Source organism: Sebastes fasciatus, chromosome 8 (assembly GCF_043250625.1).
Source record: "Sebastes fasciatus isolate fSebFas1 chromosome 8, fSebFas1.pri, whole genome shotgun sequence".
Classification (NCBI taxonomy): domain Eukaryota; kingdom Metazoa; phylum Chordata; class Actinopteri; order Perciformes; family Sebastidae; genus Sebastes; species Sebastes fasciatus.
The window spans coordinates 21,164,414-21,181,024 of NC_133802.1; the positions used below are offsets into that span (position 1 = coordinate 21,164,414).

Here is a 16,611-nt window from a genome sequence, read left to right on the forward strand (position 1 = left end):
CCGGAAGGTCGCCGGTTCAATCCCAGGATAAGTCTGGGTGGGGAAAGTGAAAAGCAGCACTTGCCCCTCCCTCATTACCACCACTGAGGTGCCCTTGAGCAACGCACTCAACCCCAACTGCTCCAGTGGAGTTGCTCAGTGGCCAGCAGATCAGACTGTGGTTGTACTGGACAGCTTCCAGGCGTGAATGTGTAACTCTGTGAATGTGATCAGGGCTTTCCTGAAAAAGAGAGCATTGCTCTCAGTGAACCTCCCACTGAATAAAAAAAAAAATATATATATATATATATAAGACAATGATAGTAAAATGACTCATTTGGGTTACTAGAATAGTTCAGGCAGGGACTTTGGTGTTCTGTTCCAAAAATACTGATCAAAGATATCCACAGGTCCTGCAGCTGCTCCCTCAATTTATTGACCTCATTGCAGTTCAGAGGATGTCTTTCTTTTTCTATTTTTTTCCTGACAGTCATCAAAGAAAACATGATATTGTGTCAGAGGTCAGCTTGTGGGTTCCTACCATCATAATGTTTGAGTAAAAACTGTTATATTTCTGCAAACCAATGTAACAAAGCACACAGACAAATATGCACACATATACTGTAGATTACACAGACACTGAGGCACTGCCAGCAGCCATTCACACCTGTGCACCCAGTCAAGCGCTCAAACCGTAAGATATAAGACAATGATAGTAAAAATGACTCATCTGGGTTACTAGAATAGTTCAAGCAGGGACTTTGGTGTTCTGTTCCCAAAAACACTGATCACAGATACGCACAGGTTCAAGGGCTCAATGTATTGCCCTCATTGCAGTTCAGAGGATGTCTTTCTTTTTCTATTTTTTTCCTGACAGTCATTAAAGAAAACATGATATTGTGTCTATTCTTTTTTATCCCTTTTCTTCTTTCTATCTTTGGGTTACCAAATATTTGCTATGTGGTGCCTAAAACCCGTTACCACCCTGTGGTGGGCGATGCTTCCCCTTTAATGTGAAGCAGCAGTGAGGACAGGAGTGTCGGTGAAGGAGGGAGCTCAGAGGAGACAGAGAAAGAGACAGAGAGAGAGAGACAGCAGAGACAGAGAGAGAGAGACAGAGAGATGGGGCGAGGCGCGCAAGAAGCTCTTAGTATGCGCTGCGATGCCCGACTGCAGCCCACGCATCTCCGCTATGGCGAATTATGGTGAAATATGAGAGACATGGGAAGAGACGGCAGCTCCAAAACAGTCGGTCGTGATGAGATGACACATCCTGCTGGACAGATTGGTTCAAATGAGGGAAGAAGAAGGAGCGCTATGAAGGACTGGACTCACGACCCCACGGCACCTTTTTAAGAGGAGACAAAACTGGATAAAAATACATGCGTCTGCGCACCAAGAGGGTGAATTCTCCTGCATGCCATTATCTGAAATATATAGTCCGACATATATGCTGCTTTGTTTAGTGCATGGAGTCTATTGTGGCTGTCCATGATCCACACACACAGGAGGTGGCTGCAAATGAGCATGTCTGGCTGGCACCTGCCACTCCACAAACTAACTCACTCGCGCTTTTTGCCAATCAACTATAACACTTAATGTCATTTTAATGTTTGAACATCCCAGTGCATGAACCTGCTGGCTGCTTTGGTCTCCGATTTGATTAGTATTTCACCTATAAGACTATAACGCCCTCAGAGGACTGCGTTATTCCATGGAATTGCTTGTGAACATAATAAGCCTCCATGTGTCACTAATGTGCATCATTGGTGAATTCATATGGATATTCCCCATCAGGAAAAAAGAGTTAAAGGGCTAGATGCAAAAACAACAACAACAACCTTCTGTTTGGAGATCAAACAGGTGATTTTGCTTTATGAAATCTGCTGAAGCATGTGGGTGCCACCGATTCTAGAAATACTGACAGCAACGCCTCACGCAACCTCCCTTCACCCAATAATAAGTCTCTGCAGATATCAGAGGATTACCTTCTGCTGTTGTTGCAGGCGGCGAGGCGTCATATTTGGCTGATGCCAAGCATTTAAAGATTTGCTCACTTTATTCCCACCACCACAACATCATCCCCCCACCCATCCCACCAGCTTCAACCTGTAGCCATAGCTGCATCACAGCATGTGTCTGCTGGTCACTGAGGCGAGGGACGTAACTCCTGCATCCTCACGCCAATTGTTCCCCTCTTCCACTCCCGCGTCGCTGCAGAGCCACCGGAGCCTCGGGCGATGTTTGGCTGGCAGAGAGGAGCTGCTTCGGGCTGACTTTTGACCGGACACTTCTGCTTCTGGGCCCCGTTACGCACTACAAACCAGAGGACACACTGTAAACAAGCCTTACAAACGCCAGTGCACATATAGGTAGGCCAATTTTTATTTACATATTGTTGCTTTAAATTACACATCTTTGGCTGTGTCTTTAAAGTGGAACCTAGTGTGGCCTGAAATAGGTCCAGTATCCAAAACTATACATCTTCATACATGTTGTGCAGTGGCCCTATGAAGTTATAGTTCAAACAGCTCTGCAAGCAGTGGGCCATGTCAACAAACAAAACAAATTTGCATAAATATGACTGATTGATTGATTTGATTTGTAACTTGATGAAGTTTTTCTCGGCTTTGGGGGGTGTTGGTCACGTCACACATACAGAGAGAGGAAATTCATCTCCCAAGATTGTATGGAAGCACTCAGCATCTAATCAGATTGGTTGGTTGTAATGGCACCCTGTGAGAGCTGATACAGTATTACTGGCTGTCATATTGATCCAGCACTGTGCTCATATGAGGGAGAACTCATAACCTAATACACATAGACACGAAGGAGCCAATGCGCTCAAGTGGTCCCCCCCACCACCATCCTGCTTGTTATTTTCAGCTGCCCTTCTCTTGCCTGTTTGCAGGAAGGTCTTTAAATAACACAGCATTTCTGGGAATAACTGACAATTTTAATTGGTGAAAGATGTCAACAAAACGAATGGTTCAGAAATATAAACCAGTGGATACACGTAGTCGAATATGCATGCCCCAAATCTAAATTAATAAATCAATTTATTTTATATATATATATTGGGTTTTTCTTGCTCATTGCTCGTCAAAACACAACATGGTTATCACATTAACATTGCAGTCATTCTCTGCTTTCTGTCCCGTCCTGTAGCTCTTCGCAGGCAGATCGGCCTGTACCTGAACCCACAAGCGTGTGGAGCCTTTATCTCCTTGCGGCCCGACGTGGCCCCACCCCGTCTGAAACCTGCAGGTCCCATCCTCCTCCAGCATGACGGTTGCTACGAGCGACCCTGCGGACGAAGCCGCAGCACATCCGGGTCAGCCTCACGACCAGTATGACCCAGAGCTGGATCACGAGTGCTGCGAGAGGGTCGTCATCAACATCTCGGGCTTGCGCTTTGAGACGCAGCTCAAGACCCTCTCCCAGTTTCCAGAGACGCTGCTGGGGGACCCCAAGAAGAGGATGAGGTATTTTGATCCTCTCCGGAACGAGTACTTTTTTGACCGGAATCGGCCGAGTTTTGACGCTATTCTGTATTACTACCAATCGGGAGGGAGGCTGCGTCGGCCTGTTAATGTGACGCTGGACATTTTTTCTGAGGAGATCCGGTTTTATGAATTGGGTGAGGAAGCTATGGAGATCTTCAGGGAGGATGAAGGTTTCATAAAGGAAGAGGAGCGGCCTTTGCCGGAGAATGAGTTTCAGAGACAAGTGTGGCTGCTGTTTGAATATCCAGAGAGCTCAGGTCCTGCACGCATCATCGCCATCATCTCTGTCATGGTGATTCTTATCTCTATTGTCAGCTTCTGCCTGGAGACATTGCCAGTTTTCCGAAACGATGATGAGGAGATGTACAATTATCCATTCCCGGCCATGTCCAACGCCACGTATACCTATGACAGCTCGGCCTATTTTAAAGACCCTTTCTTCATTGTGGAGACCCTCTGTATCATCTGGTTCTCCTTTGAGTTTCTAGTCAGGTTCTTTGCCTGTCCCAGTAAAGCTGGATTTTTTGGCAACATCATGAACATCATTGATATTGTGGCGATCATCCCCTACTTCATCACTCTGGGTACAGAGCTGGCAGAGAGGCCAGAGGACGGCCAGGCAGGCCAGCAGGCTATGTCTCTGGCTATTCTCCGAGTCATCCGTCTAGTCAGGGTGTTTCGTATCTTTAAACTCTCGCGTCACTCCAAGGGGCTCCAGATCTTGGGCCAGACTCTGAAGGCCAGTATGCGTGAGCTGGGCCTCCTCATCTTCTTCCTGTTCATCGGCGTGATCCTCTTCTCCAGCGCCGTCTACTTTGCGGAAGCAGACGAGCCACATTCCCAGTTCAGCAGTATCCCTGAGGCCTTTTGGTGGGCCGTGGTTTCCATGACCACCGTGGGCTACGGAGACATGGTCCCGACAACCATTGGAGGAAAGATTGTGGGTTCTCTCTGCGCCATCGCCGGCGTGCTGACTATTGCCCTGCCCGTACCCGTCATCGTGTCAAACTTCAACTACTTCTACCACAGAGAGACGGAGGGCGAGGAGCAGGCACAGTATCTGAATATCCCGAGTGTGCCTAAAGTCAGCTCGGCTGACGATCTTAAGAAGAACGGTCGGAGCGGCAGTGGGTCCACTCTCAGTAAATCTGACTATGTGGAGATCCAGGAGGCTGTTAATCACAGCACGGAGGACTTCAGACCAGAGGGCATGAAAACAGGAAACTGCACCCTGTCCAACACTAATTATGTCAACATCACTAAGATGCGTACAGATGTATAACGTGAGCTACTGTAGATGGTTAACTTCAGCTGGGTACTGTAACGGGACGATGAAGGTGTGACTCCATGTATTGACCAACATATGGCGCCCAGAATGGGAGTCCAGAGCAGAGTGGGTTGGAGAAAGGATCAGTCGAGAGGACCTCATGTTCTCCCACATCCTATGGACCTATCGGCGCATATCATAGAATTGCCACCCGTCTTATTTAGGACATTGTCAGTGTCTGCATGGAGTTAGTCTTACCTATGTGACCGTAGTCATCCTGTTCGCAACAGTAGCCAAATAGTAGCCTAACCAGTAATAACCAATATTAACAACGTAAAGGGACCACTAGTTTCTACCTTCTTGCTCAAACTGCCGCTGGGAGAAGATGCACGACAGCAACAATTTAGATCAGCGTAACATTTATTTTTAAATGTAACTTAACTTGTGATCAAAAACAGGCCATTTTATCAGCGATTCATGAGCAACTTTAATCTGCTGCTCTAACTGCCAAGGTCCTGACTCAGAGAAAAACAAAATCACCAAGATCGCAGCTGTTCTGTCAGGGGAAAACTGAAGTGCACAATAAAGAGCGAGAGCGCGAGAGAGAGAGCGATACTAATACGCTTTTGGCCAAATGGTCATTTGTTGCTTTCTCTGTCAGAGAAGCCTGAGTGCACTAGCATTCCTCCCTGGGCCCTACCTAGATATTGTTTAGTAGGAGCTAGTGGCTTCTGTAGAGACCAACAGATGCTGTAATTCTGGACCACAATAACACACCTTCTTTTTCCTGCCATTTTTCTTCGATGAAGCTGAAGTGGATTTACAGTATGTACACTCTCGCCAAGACTCTGCCTTTTTTGTTTGCAGCCAATGGAAGCTAGCGGGTGGACAGAAGAAATGTCTCACCAAACAGAGTGAATGTTTATTTATTGATGTGTGTTCGTTTGATTTGTTGTAATGTATGCTTTTTTTAGTAATATGATGAATGTGTGCTTCTCACCTACATTTTGGTTGGTTAAGATGTAGAAAGATAGTGAATATTTTCTCTGCAGCGTTCTGAGTGAGTGCCTATATCTCCATCCTCTTACCTTTAAGTGTCTCTTTAGCCGCCACCCTGGTCCGCCGTAATAGACGTACAGTGAGGAGTGATCAGTTTGACACCACTGCCCAGCATGAATGTTGCTGTTCTTGACTTCATAGCATTCCATCTTTGTAGAAATAGATCAAATGAGATTAAGGAGGAAACTAGGGTAAGATTTTAGTTTGTTGTTTTTGTCAGAAGCATAGACTGTATATAAAGTTGGACGACGTGACAGCTCCCCAAAAGTGAAGCCAAAACATCTCGATTGCCCTCTAGTGGCTGGTTGCAGTATAGGTCATAAATCCCACCCCCTCCATGTTAGTGGATGGGACATGGACCAAACTTAAAAAATCAAAGTACACATCAAATACATTTTTCCCAAATTTGGTTTCTGTCATTTTAGGTAGTTCTTATCACACTGATGTATGTTCAAGTGTTCATTTTCTGGATAAGTTTGGTTTTAATTAGTTATTTGATGCTATTAAAAGGGGGTGAGACGTCATGATTGACAGCTGTGATTGACAGCTGCTCTGAGTGAAGTAGTTGCAGAGCCAGAGGCTCGGGAATTGTACGAGAGAGGAGATGTAACTTTAACTTTCCATAACCATCACGAGTCTATGTAATAGAACATGTGTCAATTGACATGAATGTAGTTATAGAGATATTATGGGTAGTTGTTGTGTCTTTCTAGCTAAACAGCTACTGTGGTGCTAATGTAGTAGCTAGGTGGCTCACACTAACAAGCTGCGGCCATGCTCAGCTTGTGATTGGCTCGGACGGGTGTGTGGGCGGGACTTTGGCCTCCCAAATTACGTGAAAATCTTATGTCGTCCATCTATAGATACAGTCTATGGTCAGAAGCTAATTTCAACCAAGTTCAAGGTTTATGGCAGTTATCTTGTTTTATGTATAAGGCTTTTTACAGTATTAACTTTAAAAGTTTAAAATGAAATTTTTTTCTAAAAGCCAACAACCAAAGAAAGAGCTCAATGCTCAACTAAAATGTATCCATGACACCTTTAAGGTCCATCTTTTGTCATCCAGCCAGACTGAATAATGCAAACCTGGCATTGCTCGTGTAAATGTCAGTGTTAAAGTCTAAGCTTGCTTATGATATCCAGAAGCTTATTAGCAATACAGGTAAAACTGACTGCTCTTACCAAATCAATTTGATAAATAATTTCAGCATGTCATGTCCTCTTTCCCATATTTTTTTCTCCTCTAACAATTGCTAAAAATTAGTAAACTTTGCCTGCCTCTGGAACAAGTTCAAAGTGTTGCTAGTTCAGTTATTAGATCACCGAAGACAAATGTGCTTCCACCTGGCATACTGTATCTTGTAAAAGAGATTAACTTTGTTCTCAGTATTTGTTTTTCTTTTTGATAATTGTGTAATTTGAACAATCATTCCATCGGCATAATGCAGGATCGAAGCTACGTGTCCTCCATCAGCTCAAACAGATGCTATTCTGCTATTGTAGTGCTGCATGTCCTTTGAAGTATCCATCATAGCATGAATTAGTATGAATAATACTTAAAAAGCAAATAGGCATCAATATATTCCTATATCTCTACTGCCGCTATGTGCAATACCGTATGAAAGACAAGTGTCTTGCTTTAGAAGTGTGTCTCATGCTTTGCATATGCATCTTCTTGCCATTGCTATCTAAAATAACGAGGCGCAAACCATGTGATGTATTTACCCAGAGAGGGTTGTGTGTCCGTGTTGTTAACCAAAGTAACAGCAGGTTAAACATGAGAGGAAACAGAACAGGGATAGCTAAACACATGATCCACCCTTCAGACATCGTCCCTCTCGCTTCAGCTTTCAAGTCTTTGTAGTCAACTGCAGTCACAACCCAGTAACTGTGTCTCATAGTGAAAGCACAACAACAGCTACTATCTGCTGCCAGCCCAGTGGATGTACGGATTCAGAACAGTCAGTCAGTCAGACTTTTTGCCCAGCCAAGTGTATCATAATGCTCCAAAGGACTGTCTTGAGTGCGCTTATCTCTGATATATAGGGCCATCACGCTCAGTGTGTAGTCTTGTCTCTGCATCTGTGTGTGTGTGTGTGTGTGTGTGTATGTGTATGTGAATGAGAGAGAGACAAAGAGAGCTTTTAGATGCACAGAAGCTGAGTGTGTAGCTCTTAAGAGAAAACGTGGTAGCAGTCATCTGAAATACTGCTCTTCTTGACTCCAGGTCCGGTGCTCTGTATATTCTATTCCATCCTAACACACTGTTTACAGCCTGTGTATACTGTATGTTCAACACATGCATATAGTACAGTATATTAAACAAAGAAAGGAATGTCCTGCCACACTCACTAGAGATGAGATCTATGAGCTTGTGTTGACTTATGAGATAAGCAGCCAATTGCTGAAGGGAATAGAAGGAAAGAAAGAGAGGAAAGGTTGGGAAGGGAAATGTGATAATGAAAGTAAGATAAAACACTGCCCACACCCTCTTTTGCTGTTTAATCTGATGTGTACTTGTATTTTTCTAAACTGTTCTTGTGTACCGGAACACCTATGTGACTTTATGTGACTTGAAAGCTTCGTCTGGACTCCTGTCGTTTCCACTCTCGTTACCAACAAGCACACTATCGAAGTGACACTCTGTCAAGACAAAAACACTCTCTCGGAGAAACCGACAGGACATCAGGATCATGTGAACCAAGGAATACACAGACAAAAGGACGCTTGACACACACATGCCGGACAATTTTACACACACAGCCGGTGTACACGCACTGCCTGTGACGGTCACGTCCGCCGTCAGGACAGACACCTATATCGAACTTCAAGGCCACAAAGTGAACGGTCTTAAACCCGCCGCTGGTGGCGAACACACGTAGCCATGTAAACAATGTATCTAAGAGTTACAGCTGCTTTCGATGATGTCTTAAAATGCCTAAAGCTTCAGCTTTAAAACGAGCTTCTGCCATGTACAGATTCCTGTGTAGCAGGGAATCAAAGTGTATGCTTGCTGAGTTAATCCAAGAAACTAAAGTTGTATAGTAAGTGAATTATCTCTTAGGTTTAACATGCTCTAGGGACTAAGGGTGGTCGTATATGAACGAATCGAAAAGGGAATATAATTTCTATGAGAACTTTAACTTATTTGTGTCATCAGACACTGTGTAAATGAACTGTTGTTTTCACTATGTTTTTCTATTTGAATGTTATTGTTGGCTGACCTTTGAGCCTCCTACAGTGCAGGGGCTGAGGTTTGACTGAAATACACATGCAGGCCTTGGTAATATAGATTCTGTCTGTACTGTCTTAATACATATTTACCCCAAGACCACCACGTCCTCTTACCTTCTTTAACCATTTGCCACAAATACTGTATGTGTTTATGAGATTTAGATCACCCTCAGCTTCTTCACTAGCTGTCTTTAACTTTTGCAATATCTACTCAGCTATCTGTATAAAGTGTGTTTTTTTTCTACCATTGTAAGGAAAAAGACTGAACCAAGAAGCATCTATCGTTACATACAAACGGACCTGAACGCTTGCCATGCCCTTCATGAGGACTTCCAGTGAATATAAACTGATTCATAGAGAATATTGGTAGAGAGATACGTTCATCATTCAAAATAATTGTAAATTATGAACCTATTATGAATACTAATGGTCTTCATGATGATATCAATAATAACATCTTTATGATAAACTCAAGCTACTGTTGTGTCTTTCTAATGGGATGTAAAGCATTGGTTCCTAACCTTAAGGGGTCGCCAAAGATCACAGGGTGCATAATAACACACTTACTGGATAATTTATACAAAAGTCTGTATACAAAACTATTTAAAAAGATATATTTTTTGCTACTTAGTAGGCCACATTCTGTTGAAACCCGGTATTTCTGCACAGTTGCAGATAAAGATCAGGCTACACTAATATTATTAGTATTATACTATTTGTAGTATGAGATTCCAGTGCATAGGATTGCTTCCGACTCTAGTGGTTGAAATATTTCCAATAACTCCAGAGCGTTGTAAAATCTAAATTATTGAAAAAGATGGCTGTAATCATTTCCAAAATTCACAACATGTTTTTTATCTAAGGAAATATTCTGCTCCGATCCATATTTGTTGGCGTTTAGCCTTTTAAAAAACAACATTTTCACTGCTGTCAAAAAACTGTTTGCTCTTCTGGGTACACACAAAGGGAGGCATGCAACGTGGGGCAGTCTAGCAGCAGCTTTTCTTAGATACAAGTAGGGGGCTTCAAGGAAAATATGTAGAGAACCCCTGATGTAAAGGACCTTTTGTGAAGATGTAGGCAAAAAGACAAATCGATTTGCAATTCCAATAGTGGATTCAGATGAGTTTGTCTCATTATGATATATTAGCCCAAATCAGCTGATTTTATCTATTATGTTTTTCACCACAGCAATGTACTCTGTTTATCCAGAATGCACAGAATTGTGCAGAAAATGATTCCTCAAACTCTGTATCAGTGACTGTTTACATGAAATCCAACAACTTACTGTAGGCCCTGTGTTAAAACATCAAGTCACTGAAGCATACAGTTTGTAACCTATCCAATTCTACTTTGGTGCTCTTATAGAGATAAATAAAACCGAAATGTTCCATATACAATATAACTTGATGAAAGCATCACTGGAGTGGCCGCTCTCATGTCCATTACAGATCTGAATCGACTATCGACCCTTGCCTCCTCAGTGCTTTTGTGCCCTGCTTCTCTCCTTAAGTGAATCTTATGCTGTGAGAAAGCGTCTATTTATAAAACCAGCAAGGGGGAAAGTGAGGAAGAGAGAGGAGAGCAAAACACTCTTGACTCCCGGTTCAATGTAGAGTGGGACCAGTACAAACATTCTGTGTATCAGTGTCATTTCAACGTAGAGTCTAACACTTCCCCTGTCACCTGGAAATGTTTGTGTCTCCTCTCTTTGTATTTTGAATTTGATCTTGCTTTCCCTGTGTATTATTTTCCCCTCTCATATTTCCTTTCCCACACACTTTCCCTTGTGTTCATCTCTCTCCATCTCTGCCTCTCCACCATCAGCGCTAAGCACCAAAGTAATGCACATGTGGGTGATCTGATTTTCCTCTCAGACGTATATTAGCAGGAGTGTAATGCTCCCTCCGGGCCACCTCAGTTGGCCTCGGTTCCGGTATGTCAGCTAAGGACAGTAGCCAGGCATCTTTCCAGACAACTGATGGGTATTGATCTACTCCTTGCTGTTTGATTATCTATGTATTAAACAGAAGCTCAAGTTCTCTTTAAGCCGGCCAGACAGACAGTATTGCAACTATATCATATATCTGTGGGTTATCCCTGTCATACAATGTATGTGAGGTTGTTCCCTGCTTTCATCCTGACTTGCACTTTTATTTTGTCGGTTTATTTAATGATTAAAAAGTGGCCAGGATGAAATAACAAAATTAATATATTACCAATATTGCATTCCTGCCCAGTTTCTCTCCTATGGCCTTGTCATTTTGATGGACACAAATTCACTTGTGCTTGCGTGTCATTTGAGGGAATACCCAATTGCCTTACATGCTGTGAATATTTTCCCATTGCAGTATGAGCTGATTTATATTCTAATACAGCCCAGTTAATGGCCTGTCAACCTGAGCTTTCTTTATAGCACACCACGTTCCAGCGGGGAAACCTGAATGCCCATCTGTACATTTATGTATGTGTGTGGAGGAGGGGAATCCCTTTTGCTCTCCCAACGGTGGAAGCCCCCCTCATCTATTAATAGCAGACACAGCAGGTTTCCCTCCTGCTTATAGGGAATACCCCTGTCTTGCTTTAAATAGTTAAACAGCCAGAGCACTGTGCATATTGTGTAGTTTATAGTCATTATTAGTGTGGAGGGCCAAGATTGTTTTGTTGTTGGATCGGTAGTTTTATCCATCAGATGTAGGGATGATGCATGGTTGAAATAGGGAGTGCATAATCGAGGGGGTGGAGCGGGAGCGGGGTCAGACTTTAGGTGGATGTATGAATGAGAAAAGAAGGACGCCACAGGGGAGTTTCAGCCTGTCAGTGTGTTTAATGAGCTGAATTGATTTATGGATTTAGCCCACATTCTGCAGGCTGCGCTCCATCATATACCTTTACTTACAGCCAAACACATCACGGCAAGGGTCTTCAGTATTATTGTGCTAATAAGATGTGTTTATAGTATGGAATAGCTTTTAATTTACAGTTTACTGTGTTTAAGGTGACATCCCTCATATTATTTCAAGATGTTCACATAAACCAAATAAAATAGAGCGGGGGATTTCAAGATATTTTTTATAGAAAATATACAGTATTTATATCCTTTAATTTATCTTATTTTTGCAGTTTGCATTCAGTCCAGTATAGGATTCATAAATAGATCCATATGACATATATGGAGAAGGAGGCCTTCCCTATTAACAGAAAGGAAATCTAATGCTATTTATATTTTTCTGCAGTTTCTTTACTATACTCCATCTGTCTTAATCTCAGCCAGCCATGCAACAAAATAAAACATGTGGAAGCAAAACAAACACAAGGCACAGAGTAACGTGTTGAGAGGCATAACAAGCTAATCTGCATAGCAAAGCCTACTGTAGCAAGCACAGCAGTGACCTTAAGAGAAACAGACTATGCATGATAAAATAAAGGAGTTAAGGAATACACTATGCTCCCTTTTTAGCATAAACAGTGCTGCATAATCAGTTAAACTTGAAACAACCTCTGTGCAGGCTGCAGAAGAAAAATCCTCTCTTTTACCTAAGAGTGGGTATCAGAGTATGAAGGACAAACACATCCACTGAGCTAAAGGGTATCAATTCAAACAGTGAGCAAAGAGCATATCTTTTAAATAGAAAATTAAAGGCAAAACTCAGTGTGTGTCTAGACTGATGAACAGCATGACGTCTGCTGACCCTGCTGCTTTCATAAATGACTTGAAGAGGTGAAACCGTATGGAGGACGGTACCTGCCAAAATCAAAAATCAATGAATAAATAATGAATATGTCATTAAATGTGAGGCAGAAATGCATAAAGAAATGTCAACAGAAATGTGTAAAGAAATGTATAAAGAAAAGAATATAGAAATAAAAAAGTTTGGGGAAAAAATAAGGGCTGAAATAAATACATTAATAAATACATACATAATATGTATGATATAATACAAAATAATATAAAATAAATAAAGAATAAATGAAAAAATAAATAAATGAAAAATAAATGCAAATATAAATAAATACATTTTAAAAGTAATAAAAATAAATGCATAAATAAACAAAAGGGAAAATTTAACAGAAGAGTGAATAAATAAGGGAATTAATACAAAGATACATTTTAAATTTTTTATCAATTAATTAATGGCTGCATTTATTTTTGCTACATTTAATGACATATTTATTTATTTATTTATCCAGTCATTTAATTATTTGTTCATTTATTTTTGATTTTAGCAGCTAAAACTGACCCTTTTGCAAGCGGTGAACTTGCATCACAGTAAGAACACGCATGCATCAGGATACATCAGGATTTCTTTTATAAAAACTCTAGTTTTGAGACATTTCAACTGAGTTAAACCTAAGAACAGATGGTGTGGATTTGTATTGGCTGAGTGGACAGAGAATGAAGGGCCTCCTGCAAAGTTTTTTGTCTTTATGGACCACATGATTTCACCTAGTAAATCAGGCATAAACATACTCCTCCTTAATTCATTCCTTACTGTTCTCCCATCTTCCCCCTAGTGTCCATGAGCAGCCATGCAAATGTCTGTATGCTAAACTTGGATCCTTTACTCTCTATGTGCATTAATGCTGAGCTGTGCAGCATGCTTTACACCTTAATGACATAATGTGTGTCAGATTCTTTTTTAACTAAATAAACCCAAATCATTTTTACTTCCTCTACTTCTCAAGTCTTGAGGATAAGCTAACCAATTGTTTCACATTTTAAATGTCTGTGTCAAACTGCACTAAACAATTGTTTGCATTAAGTAAAAATCTGTCTAAGATGAATATCTATAAAACAATTTATTCATTTATTTATTTTCTTATTTTTTTTTTATTTAGTTTTTGTCTTGTAAATAAAGAAATTAAGTGAAATAAATACTAAAAAAAATGAATGACACATATTTTTTTTGAAAAAGACAGTAGTTTCAGTTGTACCTTTCTTGCTTTATTACAAAAAAGATGTCAGCAGCTCTGCGACAGAAAGCAGGACTGTCAAAAGCCATTAACAGGACACTAGTGTGTGGGTGTGTGTGTGTGTGTGGCTAAGTGCAATAATAGTCACCACAGTGAGGAAACAGGCAAATGATACCCACTTCCTCTCCTCTCTGTACCTCAACTGACTCATCACTCACAGACATGATATGGGGGGCTTAAAATATCCCACCCGCATAAATAATTAAAAGTCAAAAACCACGTTCTACAATCCTTCCTGGTCTCCGTTTTTCTTTTCTGTTTCTCCCTTGCTCTTTGGTCCCTTTAGGCATTGTCTGTCTTTCTCAGGTGTGTTCTTACTCCTCTTACTTCTTACCTGCAAGAACGCTGTAAAACACATATTTGCAGATGTGGTCACACTGGCCCACTGGACACATGCACACTATTCAGCTATTTGTTTTTGTTCCTCATGCCTCTTAGTGTATTGATCAAGCGTGCATCAGGAGCGGATTACATAATGGGGTGGTGATTGGAGAGAATTAGCAGTGAATGGTTACTTAGCTTTAGTAATTGCATCTCAATGTCAAGGGTTCATTTACTCTCCCTCCATTTGTCTGGTCCCCTGTGTTCAAACACCCAACCCACAGAATAATATAGCTCTTTGTCATTTCAATCTAGCATTATAGTATCCTTCCTTAGTGAGAAAATCTGTGATATGGCTGGAGAGTAACCTAGACGTTTCACCTCCTACCTGCTTCATCACTCCTCACTTACCAGCACCAAACAGGGGAGAAGAAGGTGAAACGTATCCAATCAAGGATGAAGCTCAATAAAGATATCATAAAGGCAAAATATGATGAATAAGTAGCCTTTTTATTCTCCTGACAATAAATAAATAAAGCAAATCTGTCACAAAGTACCAAAGAAAAACCTGCAAACCCAATTTAACAGATCCTTTCTCTTTCCTTTCTCTTTCCGTTTAGTCCTTGCCTACTCTCTTTGGCCTATTTTTGTGACTCAAATGGGAAAACAGAGCAGAAACAGGGTGTTGGCAGTAACAGCTTTGGGAAGAATATTTTAAAAAAAACAGAGAATTGTGAGTGAGTGAGAAAAGAGCAAGAGATCAGGCCTGTTGAGACACACAGTCGAGGCTTCATGGAAGAAGACAGCGCTGCTCATGAATATGAATTTATACGGTGGAAATGCACATTAACAGGCAGAATGATCCTGTTGTGTGGCCGTGTAGCCTGTTACGACCCGGCCTAGGGGAAACCCTGGCGCAAAATACAGAAATCAATTTTCATACGACCTCGGGGTCGTCACAAGCCTGTAAAGCTAACTGTGTATGTCTGATCTATAAATAAGGGACTTGAAAAATCAACAACGCATGACATTTGCAGGATGGAGCTAAATAAATCTGAGGGTGTATCCCAAATATTTATGGATTTAAAAGTTAACTGTACTTGAGATTAAATTATAAGAAAACATTAACACATAGTTGATGCTCATTGAGCAGTGGCAACAATAGAAAAATAAATATGGAACCTGCTCTCTTCATTTCAGATTTGATAAATTTGTTACATAACTGATCTCTGGCGATGCACTGCAGTCTGCAGATTTACACCAATGATTCGATATGCCGATAGGGGAAACTGTTTCATTGTTTAAAGGAGCATCAGGGCTAATTGCTCTGGACCATTTTAAATGAGATTAGAGCTGCAATTATTAATTGATTAACTGTCAACTATTAAATTACTTGCCAACTATTTTGATAATCTTAATACATAACAAAGTGTATAATAATTTGTCATAATTCTCTGATTCCAGCTTCTTAAATGTGAATATTTCGTGGTTTCTTTACTCCTCTATGACAGTAAACTGAATGTCTTTTAGTTGTGGACAAAACAAGACATTTGAGGACGTCATCTTGGGCTTTGGGAAACACTGACCGACATTTTTCACCAACATTTTATTGACTAAACAACCAATCGATTAATCAAGAAAATAATCAACAGATTAATCGACAGTGAAAATAATCATTAGTTGCAGTCCTAGATGGGATACATCATAATCAACCAGTGTTTCAACAAGTTTTTCTTGGGAATAGTGCATCCTTGAAACTGACTTTAGTCTGGTCACATTTACAAATAAATGCAAACAAAATCAAAACTTAAATTTAAGAACTATAAGACCTGAAGAGTAAACAAAGTGCAGTGCCACCAGAAGCCTGCAGAGGGAAGCCTATCCATACTGTATGCACTCCACTCCACATGTGACTGTGTACCAATCCATGCTCAGTCAGACAGGAGCCAGACAGTGGCGTCCCCTCCCCAGCCTGAGGCTGCAGGCAGGTCCAGGGGTCAGCCGGTGGAAGCATCTGTTCCAGACACATCCATTTAAACAGCGATGATGGGAGGAGATTAATAAGACAGTAAGCAATGCGGTGAATCGTATTCAGCCATTGGGCGTTGTTTACCCTTTTGACCTGCACTTAATGGCTATGCAATAGATGAAGTGGTGCAGGTGGAATTGTAAAAAAAAATTAAATGTCTATATGGAATGCATTAAAGGATAGGTTCACATTTTTTCAAGTCTTAAATCTTAAAACAATATGCAAATATGAACATTGAAAGA

At 41.2% G+C, this 16,611-nt stretch overlaps 1 protein-coding gene across 3 annotated transcripts; it reads left to right on the forward strand.

The window, feature by feature from the left end:
* Window positions 1–980: 980 nt before the first annotated feature.
* Window positions 981–10,599, forward strand: kcna2b (potassium voltage-gated channel, shaker-related subfamily, member 2b). Of its 3 annotated transcripts, XM_074644230.1 has the most exons (3): window positions 981–1,382; window positions 2,200–2,351; window positions 3,148–10,599. In XM_074644230.1, the coding sequence occupies exon 3, from the start codon at window positions 3,265–3,267 to the stop codon at window positions 4,765–4,767; it is 1,503 nt and encodes a 500-aa protein (XP_074500331.1). In that variant the 5' UTR covers window positions 981–1,382; window positions 2,200–2,351; window positions 3,148–3,264; the 3' UTR covers window positions 4,768–10,599. The 3 variants fall into 3 exon arrangements, with proteins under 3 accessions (XP_074500331.1, XP_074500332.1, XP_074500333.1); XM_074644231.1 differs by having other exon boundaries at window positions 981–2,351; XM_074644232.1 differs by lacking the exon at window positions 2,200–2,351.
* Window positions 10,600–16,611: the final 6,012 nt, after the last annotated feature.

Excerpts from the sequence above, each read along its gene's own strand:
- kcna2b (XM_074644231.1), top strand. The coding sequence starts at position 3,265 with ATGACGGTTGCTACGAGCGACCCTGCGGACGAAGCCGCAGCACATCCG.